Here is a 21,719-nt window from a genome sequence, read left to right as displayed (position 1 = left end):
TATGGCAATCCGTCTTTGACATTTTCACTACAGTAGTTCTCCTTATGCAATTACATGGGGCGGGGATAGAGCATCAAAGGAAACCGCGGCGACGCAGAACATGAAGGTTTATATTGGCTTCTCCGCCCCCCCCACCCCCCCGCTCCAGGTTCCACTGAGTTGATCTTGGCTGCGATGCACAGACAGACATTTCTGCATTCCTCAGAGATTAAGTACAGAAAATATTCAAGAGGGATCCAGCTGCTTCTTGCGTCTTGTAATCACTGTCCTACTTCCAAACACATGGCGGACATCTGAGGAAAGATGAGCTGCGTCTCGATGCTCCGTGCATGCATAGGCCACACCTCGGCAGCTATAAAACCCACGGGTGGTACAGACCTCATGGAATCATAGGACAATACAGTCGGAAAGGACCCCTAAAGGTCATGTAGCCAACCCCCCTGCGACGCAGGAATCACAGCTAAAGAATCCCTTCTTGTGGTTGGTTCTTAATTTCCATTATAAATGCAAAACATCACATTAAATAAGAAATTGCCTTGCCTCTGGCTGCATTTGCAGAATTTTCCTCATTGGGATTTTTCCTATTTGGGTACTCTCACGCCTATATGCATGAATGTGCACCATCTCAGAAAACCATCCCCCAACCTTTTCTAAAAACCATGGAGGGTCATCTAGTCCAACCTCCTGCAGTGCAGGAGTCACATGTAAAGAACACCTGACATGGCCAACCAACCTCTGTTTCAAAACCTTTAACAAAGGTGCATTCACCACCTTCTGAGGGAGTCCATTCCACCGCTGATCAGGTCTTACTATCAGAAAGTTCTTCCTGATGTTTAGTCAGAACTGCTTTCTTGTAACTTGAAGCCATTGATTTGAGTCCTACTCTCCAGAGCAGAAAACAAACATGCTCCCTCCTCCATGTGACAGCCCTTAAGATATTTAGAGATATCTCCTCTCATTCTCCTCTTTTCCAGGCTGAACATACTCAGCTCCTTCAAGCGTTCCTCATAAGGCTGTGGTTCCAGACCCTTGATCATCTTGGTCGCCCACATCTGCACATGTTCCAGCTTGGCAGTATCCTTATTAAATTGTGGTGCCCAGAACTGGGAATGGGACTCCAGGTGTGGTCTGACCAAGGCAGAATAGAGCATTACTATTACTTCCCTTGATCAGGACACTAGAATAGCATTCACCTTTTTCGCTGCTGCATCACATGATTGACTCTGCAACACATGACTGACTCTTCTATCTGTCCTGAACATATAATGTTCTATCTGTCCTGAACATCAACTTCGCTGGACATCCACAAGTTCTGGCATTACAGGCCTACCATCTGTCAGGGGTTATTAGTGTTCTTAACATTTACCCGGCACAACTGATGGGCATTTTGGAAGGGTTTTGTGGGGGGAGGGATTGTACTTTATATCACTTTGATTCATTTACTTATTGTATATATGTTTTGCAATAGGATGTGTTGCATGTTTCTTGATTTTTTGGTTGTTTTCATGAACTGTTTTGAGATGATCTTCGTTATCGGAAATTAAAGGTAAAGGTAAAGGTACCCCTGCCCGTACGGGCCAGTCATGACCGACTCTAGGGTTGCGCGCTCATCTCGCTCAAGAGGCCGGGAGCCAACGCCGTCCGAAGACACTTCCGGGTCACGTGGCCAGTGTGACGAAGCTGCAACTTGCGAGCCAGCACCGGAGCAGCACACAGAAACGCCGTTTACCTTCCCGCTATAAAGCGGTACCTATTTATCTACTTGCACTTAGGGGTGCTTTCGAACTGCTAGGTTGGCAGGAGCTGGGACCGAACGACGGGAGCTCACCCTGCCGCGGGGATTCGAACTGCCGACCTTACGATCAGCAAGCCCTAGGCACTGAGGTTTTACCCACAGTGCCACCCACGTCCCTATTGGAAATTACACATAGGTTAAATCAAATCCGTTGCCTGTTGTGGTGTGGTACCCATTCTATACTTCTGTGGGGATTCCTTCCAATATTTACAGAGTGCTTTTCAATGTGGATGGTCATACAGAGGTTAACGGATGGGCCACTGACCTGGTCCAGAAGGACTATTCAAATGTTCTTAACAAGGCCAGGACCTTTCCACCAAACTGGAGCAGTCCAACCTCCCTCCGTCTAAGTCCCCACTTAAAAAAATGAATGACTGGCTTCTATGGTGTGCTTTTTTAAAAAAGTTGCATGCCTGTATATCCATGGACATGAGGTCAAAGCACCAAACCAATTATCTGGCAGGCAAAACGTAGTCTAATGAAGCAGGTCAGCCAAAATGAAGGAATTAACCAGAGCAATGAATCATCGGCTCGTCTGGAGGAGTCAGACCAGGTTAAGTCAAACGTTTGGAGCCGACTCAGCCCTGACCCTGCGGCCCAGTGATGTCACCCTGCTGGGCTGCTGTTACAACAACCTTTCCCCAACCCTCATTGCAATGACGTGAGCTTTGCTTTGGATTTTTCTTAACGAACCAAAAAAGCACCAGATACAAGCCAAGTGGGAGAAGGATAAGCAATTGAGAAATGGTCCTCAAAGGAATCTCCTCCTCACTGCTGTCATGTTGGGTTGCCAGACCTCAAGGTCTTATCTGAATTCTCCAGATGGCAGGTGGAGGGCTTGAACTTCCATGTGGGCAAGTGTACCTTCAATCATTACAGACACACACACACACACACAGAGAGAGAGAGAGAGAGAGAGAGAGAGAGATTTGAATATTTGTGCTTGCAACTTTCAAACTTCAGCTTAACAGGAACTGGCTGCAAATTATAGCATACACACTCTGGGGAGGTCTGCCCTCCTCCACTACCTTCTCCCAATTAACCTTCGTCTCTAGGGCCCACCCCTGTGACATCACCAAGGGGGTTCCTCCTGTGACATCACCAAACAGACAGCCCCTCGATCTAAGGTTCGGGCCCTTATATCTCAGGGTCTGGGATGCTCCTGACCTGGCAATCCTACATAGCCTCAATACATAAATAAGTCCTAACTATTGTGATGTAAAAATTAGCCCTAAGTGTTACGATGCAAAAATAAGCCCAAAGTATATTCTCTGTTTGCTTCTTCTTCCTGCCCTTCTTGAACAGAAATCCAAATCGCCTGATAAGCAGCATCCCAGAACCCAAATGAAATCCTGCCGAAATGAAACTGAAAGTTGATTCCCCTGGGAGTCTGCAGAAGGAGCCCCGCTCCCAGGGATGTGCCTGTCCATCCACCAGTCAGCACTCCTCCCTTCCCCTCTCCCAATTAACCTCCTTCTGCAGGGTCCACCCCTATCTCATCACCAGGGCCACCCCTAAGAGTCAGGGTTGGGCCCTGAAATCTCAGGGTCTGGAATGTTCTTGATCTGACAACTCTACTACTCTGAGCCCAATCCTAAAACATCCCAGCCCCTGAATCTTCTGATCTGGCCACAGCTGTTCAGCCTTGTAGAAACAGAAGCTTAAATCCTTGCTAATTTCTGAGCTGTTTTCCATGTGTGGGAAGCAAGCTGGCAAGGCCAAGTTGAAACCAAGCAGAACTCCAGGGCTGCCTGAAGTTCGCCTTCTGATCAGAATTCCTGGTGGTTGTGTGTGTACCAGAGTCATAGAATCATAGAATTGTAGAGTTGGAAGGGATCCGCAAGGGTCATTTGTCCCACCCCCTGAAAGCCAGGAATCAAGCTAAAGACTCCCTGACAGATGGCCATCCAACTTCTGTTTCAAAACCTCCAATGAAGTTGGGTACACCACAGAGTTCTGAGAGAGCCCATTCCACTGTTGAGTGGCTCTTACTGTCGAAGAGCGTTGTTCCTAGTGCTTAGTCCGAAACTCCTTTCTCGTCGTTTGAACCCATTGACTCAGGTCCTCCCCTCCCAGAGCAACGGAAAACAAGCTTGCTCCATCTTCCATGTGACAGCTTTTAAGATATCTTTATCACCTTTCAGCCTTCCCTTCTCCATGCTAAGCATCCCCAACTCCCCCAATGGTTCCTCATATATAAGTCTTGGCTTCCTGAACAATATCGGTCGCCCTCCTCTGCACACATTCCAGCTGGTCAATGTCCGTCTTAAACTGAGCTGCCCAGAACTGGACACTGGACTCCAGTGGGGATCTCACCAAGGCAGACTAGAGCGTTACAAGAACTTCCCTTGATTTGGAAACTCAACTGCTGTTGATGCAGCCTAGAAAAGCATTAGCTTTTGGGGTAGCTGCTCCATGAGCTTGGAATGTGTTTAAGGAAGAGGTGGTCCACCACAGGGCATGACACTGGCCTGTAAAGTTTCAATCTGGTTTTTCAGGGTTTTCAAAGAGTCCCTGAAATAAGTAAAGAACAGGACCCTTGTTGCCCATGGGCTCAACCCATTGCACCTGGAAAAGTTGTGACGAATCACAAAGCACACAGGAATGTCCCATGCAGAACGGAAATCGAGAATGTAGTAGCACAGGCAAGGGAGAGGCACTGCGGATCACAAGTCTGACATCTGTAGCAGGTGGTCTGTTAAACCAGCTCCCACTTGCTTGGGTCATGGGCAGTAAACTCCCTTCTCCTCCTCCTCCTCCTCCTCCTCCTCCTCTGCCTCCTCCTCAGCTTCAGCATTACCCTTGAAGAACTCAACAGGGAGTAGATGGGATCAAAACTAGAATGAGTTGGTTCTGCTCATTAGCACCACCTACTGTCAGCTTCCATGCCTTCTGCCCAAGCAGTCCCAAGACACACCAGCCACTACTGTTGTCTACCCTAACTAGTGGCAGTTCTTGAGGATTTCAGACAGAGCTGTCTCTCCCAGCCCTATCAGGGACTGAATGTGGAACCTTTTAGATGCAAAGCAGGTGCTCTGCGACTGGAGTGTGGCCCTTAAAAACCCAGTAAAATTCCAGTCCTCGTGGTTCTGAATAAAGGGCTGGAAGACAGGAAGCATAGGGAGATAGGAAACAGCCTTATTCTGAGTCAAACCATTGGATTTGTCTACACAGACTGGCAGCAGCTCACCAGGATTTCAGGCAGCAAGTCTTTACCAGCCCTACCTGGAGATGCCAGAGATTGGAGATGGGACCTTCTGGGTGCAAAGCACGTGCTTTACCATTGAGCTAGGGCATTTCCTGTCAAAAAAATAAAGTTAAGATTCTAGTCCTCATGATGCTAAATAAAAGGATGTGCAAAGCAGATGCTCTACCACTGAGCTATGACCTTTCCCCAATTGGAGAGTTGAGCTGGGGCCTCCCAGCGGGTGGATCACTCCCAACACTGCCTGCAGGTCAAAGCCAACCAGAAACCTTCTGCAGCCCTTTCAAAACACATGGCTGGGCCCTTGAGCCATTTTGTAGTGCTTGGGGTGGGTGGAAAAGGAAACATATTTTCTTGTCTGAGCGGGAAAGCAGTCTGCCCTGTATCCTGCAAGCGACCAAAACGAAAACATCAGGGGAACCCCGAAAGCTCTGTCCCACCCCTCCAGCCTTTGTGGGAAGAGACTCCCACCCCACCTCATCCAGATTCTGACATCCTTGCAGCGCATCACAAAACAAGATGTCAACCCCCCACCCTGCTGCTGCTGCTGTTGCTGCTGCCGCCGCCGCCGATTGCTCTTGGCGTTGGTAACCTGTCAAGATGGCCTGCTCCTTCCAAGAACAACAAGGGGGAATGTTAAACAAACTGCTGTCTGACTCTCAAATTTCAGCTGGGACTGAATTCTCTCTCCCCCCCCCCCCCCACTTTCCCCTGTAGGCCATTGCATTGGGCTTGGGCTGTCTGTATTTATGATAGGTCTGAAAAAGTCTGAGCATTATCACCCCTTGCAATGCATACTGTATATGAATAAGGGTAGCCAACGGAGGGAGAAAAGTCATGGTTGAGAATAGCTTGCAACATCAGGAAGCAAATGTCAAGCTGCCCCAGAAATAATAAAACCCAATGCAGTCTTCTAGCTAGAAAAGAACAACCTCTCTGCTTGCATACATACAGGCAAGGTTTTTTGAGCTATTTTGATCTACAGTGTGTGCTATAGATTTTCAGTAATTAATTTATTACATTTACATCCCTACCTTTCCTCCAAGGAGCTCAAGGAGATTATGTGGCTCTTCACACACACACAGACACAGACACAGACACACACACACACACACACACACACACACACACTGTTTTATCCTCACAACAACCCTGTGGGATAGGCTAGGCTGAGAAAGAGGTTGGGTAACTGGCCTAAGGTCAAACCCAAATAACTTTATGGCTGAGTGGGAAATTGGAACTCCGGTCTCCCATGTCTTAGTCTGGCACTCTAACCAATTGATTAATTCAGAATGTTTTTATTTAATTCAGTTCTTTATTCAAAACGATGAGGAGTAGAACCTTACTTTATTTTTAGGGGAAGGGTCATAGTTAAGTGATAGGACATCATCACCATCATTTTATTATTTATACCCCACCCATCTAGCTGGGTTTCCCCAGTCACACTGGGTGGCTCATAGCATATATCGAAACATACTAAAACATCAGACATTAAAAACTTCCCTAAACAGGGCTGCCTTCAGATGTCTTCTAAAAGTCAGATAGTTGTTTATTTCCTTGACGCCTGGAGGGAGGTTGTTTCATCGCCCTCAGCTCCAGGGGAAACCACAGGGCCGCCCAGGCTCCATGCAATTGGAGAGGGCGCTTCGGAGCCAGACAGTAAAGAGCCCTGGTTAACTCTGCATTCCACTGAGCCACCAGGGAATCAGCTGAAAGGCCATCAACATGGGATAAAACATCCTCTACTACCCTCTGGAAACCATTTGGATCCATTAAATGGAGGGGGCGGATGATCCAAATCACTCCCACCTCCCTGCAGAGGGGAAGCGTTGCGGAGAAGTCCAGTTGCACCAGGAAGTGATCCAACCACGGGACTTCTTTTGTTTCACTTTTACTTAGCGTCAGATCACCCAAATCCATAGAGGTGAACACCAGGTCTAAGACATGTCTGAGACTATGAGTTGGGCCAAACTTATTCAGGGACAGCCCCATGGAGGCCATGCTTTTCACGAAGTCCCAAGCAACCCCTTGTAAGGTCATGTTGGCATGGACGTTAAAATCCCCTAGGACAACCAAACTAGGTGTCTCCAGGAAAACTTCTGGCACGACCTGAAGCAGCTCAGGCACGGAATTCTTGGTGCAATGGAAAGTCAGTACACCAATAGGAATCTTGTACTGCCGCTATTGCCCAACTTCCAGAACATGCACTCAGAAAACTGGGTCTTCCCAATAGGACGCCTGGTGCACGTTAATGACTTCGTAAAAATCACTGCAACCCCCCTCCCACCCACATGACCTGGGTTGCTGTGTGTAAGAGAAACCTGGTGGACAAGCAGCGGCAAGGGCAGGCCCATCTGCTTCATCCAACCAAGTCTCTATTACACATGCCAGGTCAAGTCCTCCATCCATGATCAAGTTGTGGATGGCAGTGGTCTTGTGAATCATTGCCCTGGCATTGCACAGCAGCACCTTCAGGTCAAGTGGGTCTCCCTTGCTGATTCCAGTATCCTTCCAGTCAGGTAGGGATAGTCTTCAAACAGTGACTAGTCTTCAAACAGCACTAATGTCAGCTATAGCCCCAGGTCTGAAAGCCCAAGAAATAAATCCCAGGATCTATCAAGCTCCACTGAGAAGGCACCATGATGGATCCTGACAAATTCTGCTATGGGTCTGCCCCCATAATTGCTATTTTTGATGCTGGCTCCAAACATGAGCCCCAGCCGGAGGGCCCATCATCTTGAAACAAAATGTTGGCAATGCTGGTTACGCTGCTGGGCTGCAATTAAAGGCAGAGGAGAGAGCCAGTGGTGGAGAACTTGGCAGCCGGCTCTCCATCCCAGGCGGGCTTAAAGGTCAGGCCAGAGAGCCGCTCTGTATCTCCAAGACACCCCATGGAGTGGTGACGAAGGCAAGAGTATGCCTAGGAAGCTGACCTTAGGGACCCTGGAAAGGAGTGGGGTTTTTTATTATTATTATTCGCCCTGACACATCTTAACTTTCAATCTGACCCGCCGATGAAAGGGAACATAAAACACAATCAGGGCTGGTGGAATTAAGAGCAGAAACAGGCAGAGAGAAGGAGCCAACTTGCTGAAAGGCCTTGAGGAATAAGCCACAGGAAGGCAGAAAAGTGTTAACATTCCTCGGCAAAGGTCTGGCAAGAGGCAAGGCTCTTAGAGGACCTGGGCTGTAATAAACAACAGGCAAGGGGGGAGGACGGGGGGGACGGGTGGCTTCTCGACTTGTTCCGTGGCCTGAAAGGGCCCTGGAAGTCTTCCCAGACTTGGCCACAGCATCTCCCAACTCCTGCAACTCTCTCCAGTCTGCCTTTAAAAAAAGAAGAGCCTGTTCGATCAGGCCACTAGCCAGCATCCTGTTCTCAAAGTGTACCATCCAGATGCCCTGAATAGGGGAAGACCACAAGCAGGACCTGAATGCAAGAGCCCTCTCTCTTCCTGCAGTTTCCAGCAACCGATATTCAGAAACGGCCTCGGTCCAGTATATCTGAGGGAGCGTCTCCACCCCCATCATTCTGCCCGGACACTGAGGTCCAGTGCCAAGGGCCTTCTGGCAGTTCCCTCGCTGCGAGAAGCCAAGTTACAGGGAACCAGGCAGAGGGCCTTCTCGGTAGTGGCACCCGCCCTGTGGAACGCCCTCCCACCTGATGTCAAAGAGAAAAAGAGAACAACAACTACCAGACTTTTAGAAGACATCTGAAGGCAGCCCTGTTTAGGGAAGCTTTTAATGTTTGATGTATTACAGTATTTTAATATTTTCTGGAAGCCGCCCAGAGTGGCTGGGGAAGCCCAGCCAGATGGGCAGGGTATAAATTATTATTATTATTATTATTATTATTATTATTATTATTATTATTAACATTCCTGCCTCTGATCCTTGAGGCAGAGAATGGTCACCATGTCTAGTAGCCTTATCCCCCATGGATTTGACCGGTCGTCTTTTAAGGCCACCTAGGTTGCTGGTTGTCAGTCATTGCCTCCTGCAGAAGTGAGTTCCACAGTTTAACAATGCACACTCCACAAAGGACTTTGTTTGGGAAACTGCTAGGCAAGTCCACCTTTGAACACAATCTGATCAAAGACATCTTATGACCCAGACCATGTTGATCCAGACGCACAAACCTGGTGGTACATTTAGCCCCTAAAATTTCCCACTGTACCCGTATGCACTATGATATTCTATCCCGCTAAAATGTTGCATAATACCAGCAGCAGCTGGCACTTCCCAACAGAGTTGACTCTGCATCTCAGGAAACTGCAGGTCATGGGCAGGAAAGTGCCCTATTAAAGCCAAGTATTTCAATACTTTCTGGGCAAATACGGAGTGAAGGGAGTCTTGTGTGGTTGGTTTGGGGGGGGGGATCTGCTCCTCTTTTGTTTCCAGCACAACTTATGTGAGCAGGTATAAATTTTGCTTAGGCTTATACTTTTTTTTATTAGAAACCCGAAACGAGACCGCTCTACCGTTTTCATAGTCCATTAAGCCTCCCTACCTGAGCTTTGGGACACCTCATCATTCATTGCCATTCATTTCCAACTCCTGCAAGGACCTGGACAAAGATTTCTTAGTCTGGGAGGTTTATGCTATATCTTTGCTTACTTGTTCTGCCAGTGGTAGCGTTGTCCCCTCTTTTGTAGGACAGGCCAACACAACTGGCTTATATGCCCCTTCCTCCCGCCGCTGCCCCCCCCCCCAAAAGAATATTTTCTGCATTTTTCACCTCTTCTGCTTCAGGCTCCTTCATTGATCAGGGACATCACAGTACAGTGGTCCCTCGGGTTACATACACTTCAGGTTACATACACTTCAGGTTACATACGCTTCAGGTTACAGACTCCGCTAACCCAGAAATATTACCTAGGGTTAAGAACTTTGCTTCAGGATGAGGACAGAAATCGTGCTCCTGCGGCGCGGCGGCAGCAGGAGGCCTCATTAGCTAAAGAGGTGCTTCAGGTTAAGAACAATTTCAGGTTAAGAACGGACCTCTGGAACGAATTAAGTTCTTAACCGGAGGTACCACTGTATTATGGATTTCGGAGAGACCCCCAAGGATCATTTAGTCCACCCCTTACGGGAATCACAGCTGAAGAATTCCTGACAGGTGGCTGCCCAACCTCTCTTGAAAAACCTCCAAGGAAGGAGAGTCTACCACCTTCCAAGGGAGGCCGTTCCGCTGTTGAATAGCTCTCAACATCAAAAAGTTCTTCCTAATGTTTAGACAAAATCTCCTTTCTTGTCATTTGAATCCACTGGTTCGTGTTCTATGCTCCAGAGCAGCAGAAAACAAGCTTGCTCCATTTTCCAGATGACAGCCCTTCAGATATTTGAAGATGGTTATCATATCTCCTCTGTCTCCTCTTTTCAAGGCTAGACATACCCAACTCCTTCAACCGTTCCTCATAAGGCTTGGTTTCCAGACCTCTGATCGTCTCTGTTGGAATCCTCCGCACACATTCCAGCTTGTTTATATCCTTCTTAAATGGTGGTGTCCAGAACTAGACACACAGGACTTTGCGGGGGGGGGGGGTCTGAACAAGGCTGAATAGAGATCAATCAGTTCCACTTCAGACACAAAATGAAGAGACAGAACAAATATAGGGGAACCTTTTAAAGTTACATTGTACAATCAGAAAGGATTTGGGAAGATACCAAATAAGCAGTTCAGGGCAAAATACGGTGTTGCCAAGTACCAGTGATGGTAAACTTTTAAGGTCCTGTGGAAGAATGTGCTCCCCCCTAGCCCTCTTCATGTGGCCCTTAGGACTCTCCCTAACATCCCATACCCTCTTGAGCCAGACCACTCTTCCTTGCGTGGGATGTCTCCTTGAACTCTGACAATGGCTCTCGCTCACCTAGATGAAGAATAGAGAGGGGGTGTTTGCATGTGTGTGCAGAAATCAACCAACTGGACAACAACAATATTTACATATTTTTCCCTTCCCAGTTTCACCTCTGGCTCCACACATTGCTGGCAGGTGGCACCCAGGTATGTTAGCTGGACCTGTGCATTTTAAAGGAGAACACCTCTTTCTGGAATTTTATACCTGATGTTGATTTTTTTTTTTAAAAAATCTTTAGAGCATTTACACCCTGCTCTCCAGCCGAAAAGGCACCTGGAGGCACACATTAAAATTACAAGGAGACAGCCTACACCCACAGGATTACAAACAGAAAGACATGACACACAAGGAAAAAGGGAGAGACGGAAGCAACCCCAGGCACCAATTGTTAAGTAGTAGTTCTGGCATGCTCCGATTTTCAGACGAGGCCCTACTCTTGGTCCCTTGACCCGAGTTGAGGTCACTCTGTTGTTTTTAGTGATGTGTGTTTGAAGAAGTAGCTGTTTTCAAAGGCTTCTGGTCCATTTCTGACAGTGTTTTGAGTTTCAATACTGCTTTTAGACATTATTACTGCATTCGGCTTTTGTTAACATTTTGATTTTGCGATTGCCATTCAGAATGGGGAATGTGACATGTTTTTAAATATTGCCTGAAGTTTCTGATTTGTTAGTAGCCTTGAATATGTGTTTTAAATTATCATACCATTCTCTATGGGGTCAGTATCATCCATTACAACCAGCCAGTTGTGAGCTCTGCCTTTTTTGCTAATGGAAAGCAAGTAGTATTAATCTTAGAATCATAGAATTGTAGAGTTTGAAGGGATCTTGGGGATCATGTATTCGAACCCCCGCCATACAGGAATCTTTTATGCAACGTGGGGCACGAACTCACAACCCTGAGATGAAGAGGCTTATGCTCTACCAACTGAGCTATCCCAGTTCAGAAACAAAAACACAACAAGCTGTTTTATTATGAGTTTGACCCTTGTCCCATCTTAGTATTGACAGGGCTGATAATGTCCCCTTCCCAAAACCCTGAAGAACCTCTGCCAGTCAGTGTAGACAGTATTGAGCTGAATGGAACAAGAATCTGACTCAATATATGACAGCATATTTATTAGGACCATAGCTCAGTGGCATAAATAAATAAAACACCTTCCTTGGTTTCTAATTATAGGTCCTGTGAAGACAAGCCTTCCTTTTTTCTGCCCAGAACCTCCTGACAATCATTGGGTGACCCAAGTTCTAGCATTATTGAAAGAGTGTATGGGGATTTCCTACATAGCAGGGCAACCTCGATGATTCTAAATAGGAATCAAGTTTTGCAATCTAATTACTCAAGTCTGCTGTACTGTACAGGAAAAAAGTTTTGGGGGGGTTTTACGAACCAGGATGAAATGCTGTGAATCTATTGCCCTCTGCTGGACAAACATTAGAATTGCCAGATCATATTTATTTTGCCTCTGTGGTATCTGTTGTTATTTGGGGGTGGGGTTTTCTACTCAGCACTCAAAAGCCCTGCATGGCTGAAATGTGTCTTTGAACTCTGACAGTGCCTATGGGTGGGGGACAGAGAGGGATTTGTTTCCTTTTTTTGCAGAACTCTTTTTAATTAAAATTTTCCATAATATAGTATGATAATAGAAAACCAACGTAAATGTTAAAAAGCAGATTTCGGCGACATGGGTGGCGCTGTGGTCTAAACCACAGAGCCTAGGGCTTGCCAATCAGAAGGTCAGCGTCCCTGCTCCTGCCAACCTAGCAGTTTGAAAGCACGTCAAAGTGCAAGTAGATAAATAGGTACCACTCTGGCGGGAAGGTAAACGGCGTTTCCGTGCACTGCTCTGGTTCGCCAGAAGCGGCTTAGTCATGCTGGCCACATGACCTGGAAGCTGCATGCTGGCTCCCTCGGCCAGTAAAGCGAGATGTGCACCACAACCCCCGAGTCGTCCGAGACTGGACCTAATGGTCAACCTTTACCTTTTATTGACATGGTCTCATGGGAAAAACTGTGGCAAGTGGATATGAAATTTACAGCCTGTTTTATTTTAAAGGAAAATGATAGGAAAATGGTATTAACGCCAAATAAATTGGCAAATATGTGCAATCCTGTGTCAAATAAATGCTGGAAGTGTAAACATAATGAAGGGACGTTTTTTCATATGATGTGGACATACGAAAAAATACATATGAAAAAAAAATACGAAAAAGCTAAAGGGTTTTGGGAAATGATACATAATGAAATGGAAAAGATATTTAAACTAGCTTTTCACCCTTCAGTTACCTCTCTCAGCAGACATGCAAAGTAGCAGAAATAAAAAAAAATTAAAAAATGCAAAGAGCATGCGTCTTGCTTCAGAGTAACCCACGTGGCGAATTAACAGTCGACAATAACAACGAAGACAGCCCTGTAGTCCTTGCAGAGGAAGGAGGCGGAGGGAGAAAGCCGAACCCACGTGATACTCTCTCCACAGCTTCCCACTGGCTCTGCGCTCCGCCAATCATTTGCCCTTGCCCTTGCTCCTGCCCGGCACCACGATGGCGCCCACGGAGCCGGAAATTTAACTTCCCTGCTTTTCCAGGAACCGGAAGTGCCCACTCTGAGGCAAACTGGGCAGCGGGGAAGCAGCGGGGTCCTGCTCCCCCCGGGCCCCGCTCCTCGTCCTCCGGCGGCGGCGGCGATGAAGCTCCTTCCCCCGCGCCGGGCGGGAAGGCGTTTCGTGCTGGGCGCCGCCTTGCTGCTGTGGCAGCTGAGCGCGACCGCCCAGGCGGTGGAGCCCATCAGCCTGGGCTTGGCCATAGCCGGCGCCGCTGCCTCCGCCCTCACAGGAATCATCTCCTACCCGAAACTCTACTGCTACTTCGCCCACTGCTGCCTCCACAAGCCTGGCGCCCGCAGCGGGACAGGTGAGCTGGGGGGGGGCGGGGGGAGAATTTCGCGTTCGGGTTCTGTGACGTCAGAGTGTGGCAGCACAGGTGGGGTGAGCTCTGCTCAAAGGTGAGTGGTGTGCATGCTCTGATATCAGAGAAGGAAGGTGGAAACCAGACGCTCCCACTGGTGTCAGGGAAGGGGTGGGGAGTGGCAGTGCAGGGTCCGCCTAAGTGTTTCTGTGGATCTAGAGGTGACTGCTGTGACATCACAGGAAGAAGATGAAAGGAAAGTGTGTGCAGTTGTCAGGGAAGGAGAACCTTTGGTCCATACAGCTCAGTATTGCTCACACCAACAGGCAGCATCTCTCTCCAGGATTTCAGACAGGGATCTTTCCCAGCCCTACCTGGAAATGTCATTGAGGATTGAACCTTGGACCTTCTGCATGAGCATTGCCTGTTTTATTACTAAGCTGTGGGTATCCTTTTCCCTCCTTTTTTATTTGCTCCGTTAGGCACTTTGACCACGGAACCCCTGCCCCCACTGACGACTGGATATGAAGGTTGAAAGAGCCAAGAATTTGTGATTCTGCTCACAAATCAAGAAGCCGAGCCTTTCTCAGGGAATTTTAAGGGGCTTGGGCTAGATAACCCTTAGGGTCACTTCCAGCAATAGAATTCTATTCTTCTTCTTACTTCGTGGCTTACTGGAGTAGTGCTTTTGCATACAGGTTGGGTTCCTCACACTAATCTTTGCCAGGCTAAAAATTATATGCTTGCACAGAAGGACTTCAGATTTCCAAAATGCTCTTTTAATCAGTTACTCCTTTTATTCCCCCCCAGTGCTTCAAGAGGGTTTGGATGACCAACTCTTTGGGCAGCATCTGGCGAAGAAGGTGATTGTGAAATCGCTTACTGGATTTTTGAATAATCCAAACCCGAAGAAGCCTTTGACACTCTCCTTACATGGCTGGACTGGGACTGGCAAAAACTTTGCTAGTAGGATAATCGTGGAGAGCCTTTTTGAAGGAGGCCTCAACAGCAAATTTGTACATCAGTTTGTATCCACTCTGCATTTTCCTCATCAGCAGAACATTTCCCAGTACAAGGTAAAAAGACCGATTGCATCTTAAGACTAGATGTAACTATTGCCTTACAGCTGTGGTTCTGGGGAAGGGCTGCAACATGTCCTTGAACCCTGAAAGTGCTGGCCTAGATGGAGAACAGAGAGGGGAGCAGGAACTAGGAACTAGCCTACCCTACAAAAGTGGAATGTGCATTAATTGCTCACTCTTGCTTCTGGTGCTTGCCTATCGCATGCATGAGGCCCCCAGGAGGTTGCCTGGAAGGGTATGTGTCTCTTTGTCTGAAATATTGTCAATACACAGAACAAATACAGTGGTGCCTCGCAAGATGAAAAGAATCCGTTCCGCGAGTCTCTTCGTCTAGTAGTTTTTTCGTCTTGCGAAGCAACCCTATTAGCGGTTTAGCGGCTATTAGCGGCTATTAAAGGCTTAAGGGATTAGCGGATTAGCTGCTAAAAGGCTATTAGTAGCTAGTGCCTTAGAAAAAGGGGGTGGGGAGTGAAAAAAAATTGCAAGAATCGCAAGACATTTTTGTCTTGCGAAGCAAGCCCATAGAGAAATTCGTCCTGCGAAGCACCTCCAAAACGGAAAACCCTTTCGTCTAGCGGGTTTTCCGTCTTGCGAGGCATTTGTCTTGCGGGGCACCACTGTACTGTCTCTTTGTCTGAAATACTGTCAATAAACAGACCATGTTCTTTTTAAATAACAAGGACCAGTTGCAGATGTGGATCCGGGGCAATGTGAGCAGCTGCCCAAGATCCGTCTTCATATTTGACGAGATGGACAAGATGCATGCTGGCCTTATCGACTCCATCAAGCCTTTCCTGGACTACTACGAGGAGCTGGACGGTGTGTCTTACCGGAAAGCTATCTTCATCTTCCTCAGGTTAGGAACAAGCCTAGATGTGAAGCTGCAAAAGTACATCTAAATTTAGGAGCTGGCGCTAAAAGCTCTCGTCTCCATCTTTGGGATACGTCCTGAAGAAAGATTTCATCACCATAGCCTAAGGCATTAAATTATTGATCATCTGGTGGCAGGGAATTTTCTTCTTCCAGCTTAGCTTCTTGCTCTACTATCATTAATTTACTAATTGCTTTCTAAATGGCCATTTCAAGGCAATTTACACAGTAGGTAATCAAAAACAGTTAAAAGACAGAAAAGCAGCTAATACATTTAAAACAAATCAAAAAACTTTAAGCACTGGGCACTCATAGTAAAGATCCATTTATCCAGCTGGGAAAGTTTGTCAGAACAAATATGTCTTCAATTGTTTTCAGAAAGTGCAGATGGTGGGCACCTGCCATATCTGTAAAACTGGGGCAGCCACACAGAAGGCCCTGCTCCAAGTTATTACGGAATGGGCTTCTGAGATCTCTGGAACTTGCAGGAGACACTTCACCACAGGGATCTACAGGGCATGTAAGGGATAAGGTGTTCTCTCAACTAACCTTGAGTGGTAGCCACCAATCTATATAGCTTTAAAAGAGAATTAGACAGCTTCATGGAGGAGAGGGCTATCAATGACTACCAGCCATGATGGTTATACTGTGTCTTCACAGTTGGAGCCGGTAATGCTACTTGTGGGACTCCCACAGGCATCTGGTTGGCCACTGTGAGAGCAGGATGCTGGACTTGATGACCATTGTCCTGATCCAGCAGGCTGCTGTTAGTTAACATGGTCCTAAGTTGTATAGGGATTTACATATCAGTACAGTCATACCTCGTGTTGCGTTTGCTTCATGATACGTTTTTTCAGGTTGCGTCCCGTGGTGACACAGAAGTACCGGAAAGGGTTACTTCCGGGTTTCGCCACTCACACATGCGCAGACATACAAAATGATGGCTTGCGTTCTGCTCATGTTGCAAATGGGACTCCGGAACGGATCCCGTTCGCAACCAGAGGTACCACTGTACTAGTATCTTGAACTTGGGCTTGTAGCAAGCTGGCAACTGGTGCAAATTTTGCAAGGAAGGTTTTAAAAGCTGGCACTTGTTGAAAAATGCCTTCCTTTCTCACTTCAGTAATGCAGGGGCTGAAAAGATCACCGAGGTGGCGCTGGACTTCTGGAGGAGGGGAAAGAGGAGGGAGGACCTGAGCTTACGGGACCTGGACCTGACCTTGTCTGTTTTCAATAACAAAAACAGTGAGTAATCAGGGATATTAAACCTGCAGTCCTTTTTTATTGATTGAAATACTTGTAAACCATACTTTTGTAAAAAATAAAACAAGATGGTGCTGTGTATATGCTGCTGTATGCTGCCATGTTACCTTGTGTGAATTAGCAGCATGCAAATGAGATAAATCAATGCTGCCTAACACAGGGGTGGGAATCTGTAGGCCTGGGGACCAAATGAGGCTCTCGGGCCCTGTCTCTGGCCCTCAGAAGGCTTCCCAAGCTCGCTTCCCCCCACCCAGCTTAACCCTGTGGCTATTTTGAGCTACTTTTGGCTGCCTGGAATCTTTCCTTGAAAAGTGGCTCTTACTTACCTTGATGAAAGTGCAGTGCTTTTTTCTGGGGGTACTCAAGAGTATGCAGGACCAGCACCTTGGGGTGTGTGAACCTGGCTTTTGTTTGGTGAAACTAGCATGTACGAAAGTTAATAATCCCATCCATTGTTCCTCCACTGGCTCTGCCTACTTTTACCTCTGGTCTTACCCTCCACTGGCATGTGGCCCCTGGAAGGTTGCCCAAGTGGGAATGTGCCCCCCCCCCCGGACTAAAAAAGTCTCCATTGATTACATGAAGAACATCCCAGCTCAGCAAGTAGCGCAAATGAAACCTCTAGTAACACAAAATTGTTATTGTTTGGCTTTTAAAACTATGGAACTTGCAGGAAGCCGTGATGGCCACCAACATAGATTGGCTTTAGGAGGGGATTAAACAAATTCACAGAGGAGAGGGCTAGCCTACTTGCTACATATGTTCTGCCTCCATGACTGAAGGCAGAAAATGCCTCCGAATAGCACTTGCTGGGAACCACAAGAGGGGAGAGGGCTGCTCTTGTGCTTGGGTACTGCTTGAGGGTTTTATGTTGGGGCATCTGGTTGGCTACTGTGAGAACAGGATGCTGGACTAAGTGGCCCATGAGCCTGATTATGATTATGTTATGATTTTGGCCATAATTTCCTGTACTATGTGTTTAGTCCCTCACCAAGCTTAAATTAGGGATGCGGGTGGCGCTGTGGGTAAAACCTCAGCGCCTAGGACTTGCCGATCGCATGGTCGGTGGTTCGAATCCCCGCGGCGGGGTGCACTCCCGTTGTTCGGTCCCAGCACCTGCCAACCTAGCAGTTCGAAAGCACCTTTGGGTGCAAGTAGATAAATAGGGACCGCTTACCAGCGGGAAGGTAAACGGTGTTTCCGTGTGTGGCTCTGGCTTGCCAGAGCAGCGATGTCACGCTGGCCACGTGACCCGGAAGTGTCTTCGGACAGCGCTGGCTCCCGGCCTATAGAGTGAGATGAGCGCACAATCCTAGAGTCTGGCAAGACTGGCCCGTACGGGCAGGGGTACCTTTACCTTTACCTTTAAGCTTAAATTATTGTATTTGGGGCATGGAGTGTACTGTATTGGGCTTTATTTTATTGTATTTATACCTTAAGCAATTCTGGACAAAATGATAAAATCAAAAAGAAAATTAATATATGAAAGAAAGAAAAATATTTCCCCACCCCATACCAAACAAGATTGCTACCTTCCTTTGCAGGTGGCTTTTGGCACAGCAGCCTGATCGACAAACACCTCATTGATTATTTTGTACCCTTCCTGCCTCTGGAGTACAAGCATGTGAAAATGTGCATTCGGGTCGAGCTTGAATCCCGCGACTATGAGGTGGATGAGGACATTGTGACCCAGGTCGCCGACGAGATGACTTACTTCCCAAAAGAAGAACGGATCTACTCTGATAAGGGATGCAAGACTGTTTGTACAAAGCTGGATTTCTACCTGTAAAGCATATATTTATGATTACCTGATTTTCGAAGAAAATGAACCCAATCACAGAACTTTGAGAAACTGAATCTTTTTTAAAAAGATTTTAAATTATGTAAAGAGAGGAGACAGCTCAATAGTTTCTCAGAGTGGAAGGAATGACGAACCTGATCCTACAAATTACTCAGTCTTGTGGCCTTGTGTTGTGGTTTGGTCCACTCCAGAGCATCTTTTACTGATGCCTGCCCTGTGAAAACCACTTGAATTTTTCCACATCTGCTTTATGGACCAGTATTCTAGAGAGTGACTATGTCTGTGACTGAGTTCTAATGAGATCTCTGATGTTGGAACCACCTTCCAATTTTCTTAAAAATTATGACTTCTCCCAAGGAATGAAGGAATGTTCTTGAGGCAGCTTAGGAAAAGATGTCTAGCTTTCCATGAGTGCCAACTCTTTCTTGAATGGTTTCAGTAGTAGCGGCAGAGAGAGCTATGTATCATGGTATTTTCAAACTGTTTGCAGGGGTAGCTTTCTGTTCTTTGAAAGTGTTTGGGGGGCGGGGCAGTTCATCAACAAATTGGCCAGTATGGGTGGAAAAACCTCAATGAGGGAATACTTGTGGGGGTCATACTGGCTTCCATCTTGGCCCCCATCTCCATTCAGCAGCAGAATATTTGCGCCCTTATACATGTGAGGAGTGTAACAAACTTACCTACTGCCCTGTCAGTAGATGTGGCCCTCTAGGCCACTCCCAGAATCCTTTGCAATCTGCAAGGTGTGACGCAAAAGATTCCCTGACCCTCAAAACCTTATAAACCACTGCCTTAAATCTCAGAATGCAGGGGGTTGTGAGAGATTTTGATATTCAGACTAATTTATATGTAAACAAAAATGACAAATTCAGAAAGGCTTTTTGAAAATAGCACTCTCCATCAAAAGGGAGTATGTAGTAGTCACTGGTGGCACTAACAGGAAAAGAGGGGTTGTTGTTTTTTTACCTGCCTTAATTCCCACTTCTCTTGGCACCACTGAGGCAAAAACAGGCAGGGGTTTCCAGGATGATTTAAAGTACAGGTGGGACAACTTCCACTCCTGCTGTTTTGTGGGTTGTGACAGCTTTCCAGGGGCTGATTTTGAGTGGTGGGGGAAGCCGTGTTGGATTTTCATCCCAATAAAGCCATCTTGTGCTGGAGAAGAGCAGTTGATAAATCAAAGCTCACGTAGGGCAGAAGGAAAACAGCTTTTCTCGATCTTACTGAACACAACTCCCAAGTTCTCAGCATTATCTTCTGAAAGCTCTCTGTGTATCTTTTTACTTTTCCAGCCTAGCTTCAAGAAAAGCCAGTGCAACCAATGTTAAAAAGGCACTTGTGAGTGCATCTTATGAAAAGCACAAGTGCTGCTGCTGGATTATGCAATTTGTGTCAAGAGGTCCTCATTTCAACACTTGGCAGCATCTAGCTCACAGGCAGTCAGCCTGAGGCCTAATTTCACATTGGTGGCAGGAAGGAGTGTGGAAGAGAGAAAAATATAGATTGCCACACACACGTTTGAGTTTGGTCATGTCCCTCCAAGAAAATTCTCCTGGAGGAATCTGTTCGGTATAGCAAAGTTAACAGCTGCCCTTCACTGGGCATTTTTGTGTCAAGTCTGTGCATTTGTGAAGAAATTCTTCTTCATGGCTCACTTTTGCACATTACTCACCAAACCATGGACAGGGACACTTTTCACTATGGCTTGGCAGGACAAACCCAGGGGTAACAGCTGTCACAGTGATGGCTGCAAAGCAACTGCTATAATGTAGAAACAAGATTGAGTAGCAGGGCAGTATCACTGTAACATACTTTGCCAGCCGAGAAGTTCAAATTATTATTTTAAGCAACCATTAGTAAAAAACCAATGTGTCAACTGACACATAAAGTCAATTGCATTTTGGTCCTCTTGAAATCAAGCTTTGATTAGTTAAGAAAGTCCCCTGTCCCTTCCTTCTACCCAACTCCCACTCCCATTTTTTTTAAAAGCCTCTGTAGGAGTGAAGAACTGAACAAAGTGTGTTTGCAGGGTGGGGAGATGGTGAAACTTCCTTGCTGTGAACTACATGTGAAAGAGTTTGTCACAACCAACTTCTTCAAACCGATTTTAAGTGCAACACATCACTTAGGCATCAGGCAGGCATATTCTGTGGTGGGAGGAGGCCCTGTCGAACTCAGGGGGACTTGCTTCTAAGTGCACACAGAGGATTGTGCTCTTATTGGTCTTCCTCAAACCCAGAACCAGCCAAAAGACATGGAGCAAATTGAACTAGGTGCTGTTGGGAAAAGACTGCAGCTTTGTGATTTTTTTGATTTAGAACTACCCGATTATGCCCTCCTGCAACTGATTTTTTAAATAAAATTGTAAAATAATTGGTCAAATGTCTCTTTGTCCTGTATCTATTGATTTAAAACAGGAGCAAGTAACCTTTTTCACAGACCATGGACCACTTTCCCTTTGGGGGGGGGGGCGTTGTTGTAAAATGCTGCTGGTGGGTGAGCAAGTTAATGTAAATGACACTAATTGTACAGTAGGAGACTTTTACTGTCAACACCCCGTTCCCTGCCATGCAAATAAGCAAAAAGCATTGCCAGCATAATTTGACCAGCTATGGCTGCATTCTCTCCTCATTGTTGGAGGCACATTTTGCCTCTGAATGCCAGTTGCTGGGTATTACAAATGCGGGGGGGGGGGGGGAGTGCTGCTGTTGGGGTCATCTGGTTGGCCTGGTCTTTCAATGAACTTTCAATGAAGTTTCTCATCTCCTAGAAACTGGCTTTTTTGACAAATCAGGCTCCCTAGACAATGAACAAAACCACAGGGAGGATTAAGGAGGCAGAAAGACAACAGGAGAACGCAGATGAAAACCTTTTACGACAGCAGCTTGTGGCAGTTGAAGCTTACTCTTGTATCCAGAGTATCATAACTGCTGCAGTTTTGAACA

At 46.7% G+C, this 21,719-nt stretch overlaps 1 protein-coding gene and 1 long non-coding RNA gene across 2 annotated transcripts; one reads left to right on the top strand and one right to left on the bottom strand.

The window, feature by feature from the left end:
- Positions 1–2,501: 2,501 nt before the first annotated feature.
- On the bottom strand, positions 2,502–13,255 carry LOC310669176. Its single transcript, XR_014507062.1, has 4 exons — positions 13,142–13,255; positions 10,802–10,870; positions 5,021–5,095; positions 2,502–2,659 (listed from the first exon to the last, which is right to left on the bottom strand). It is a non-coding gene; the product is annotated as an uncharacterized lncRNA (long non-coding RNA).
- A 126-nt stretch (positions 13,256–13,381) lies between these two features.
- On the top strand, positions 13,382–21,156 carry LOC310669589 (torsin-1A-like). The gene is made up of 5 exons (XM_083423953.1): positions 13,382–13,764; positions 14,569–14,834; positions 15,521–15,696; positions 16,834–16,955; positions 18,518–21,156. The coding sequence occupies exons 1-5, from the start codon at positions 13,539–13,541 to the stop codon at positions 18,760–18,762; spliced, it is 1,035 nt and encodes a 344-aa protein (XP_083280079.1). The 5' UTR covers positions 13,382–13,538; the 3' UTR covers positions 18,763–21,156.
- Positions 21,157–21,719: the final 563 nt, after the last annotated feature.

Source organism: Podarcis tiliguerta (assembly GCF_965153285.1).
Source record: "Podarcis tiliguerta genome assembly, chromosome: Z".
Lineage (NCBI taxonomy): Eukaryota > Metazoa > Chordata > Lepidosauria > Squamata > Lacertidae > Podarcis > Podarcis tiliguerta.
Note: the sequence above shows the minus strand (reverse complement) of the source record. Positions and strands in the feature narration are given on the sequence as shown.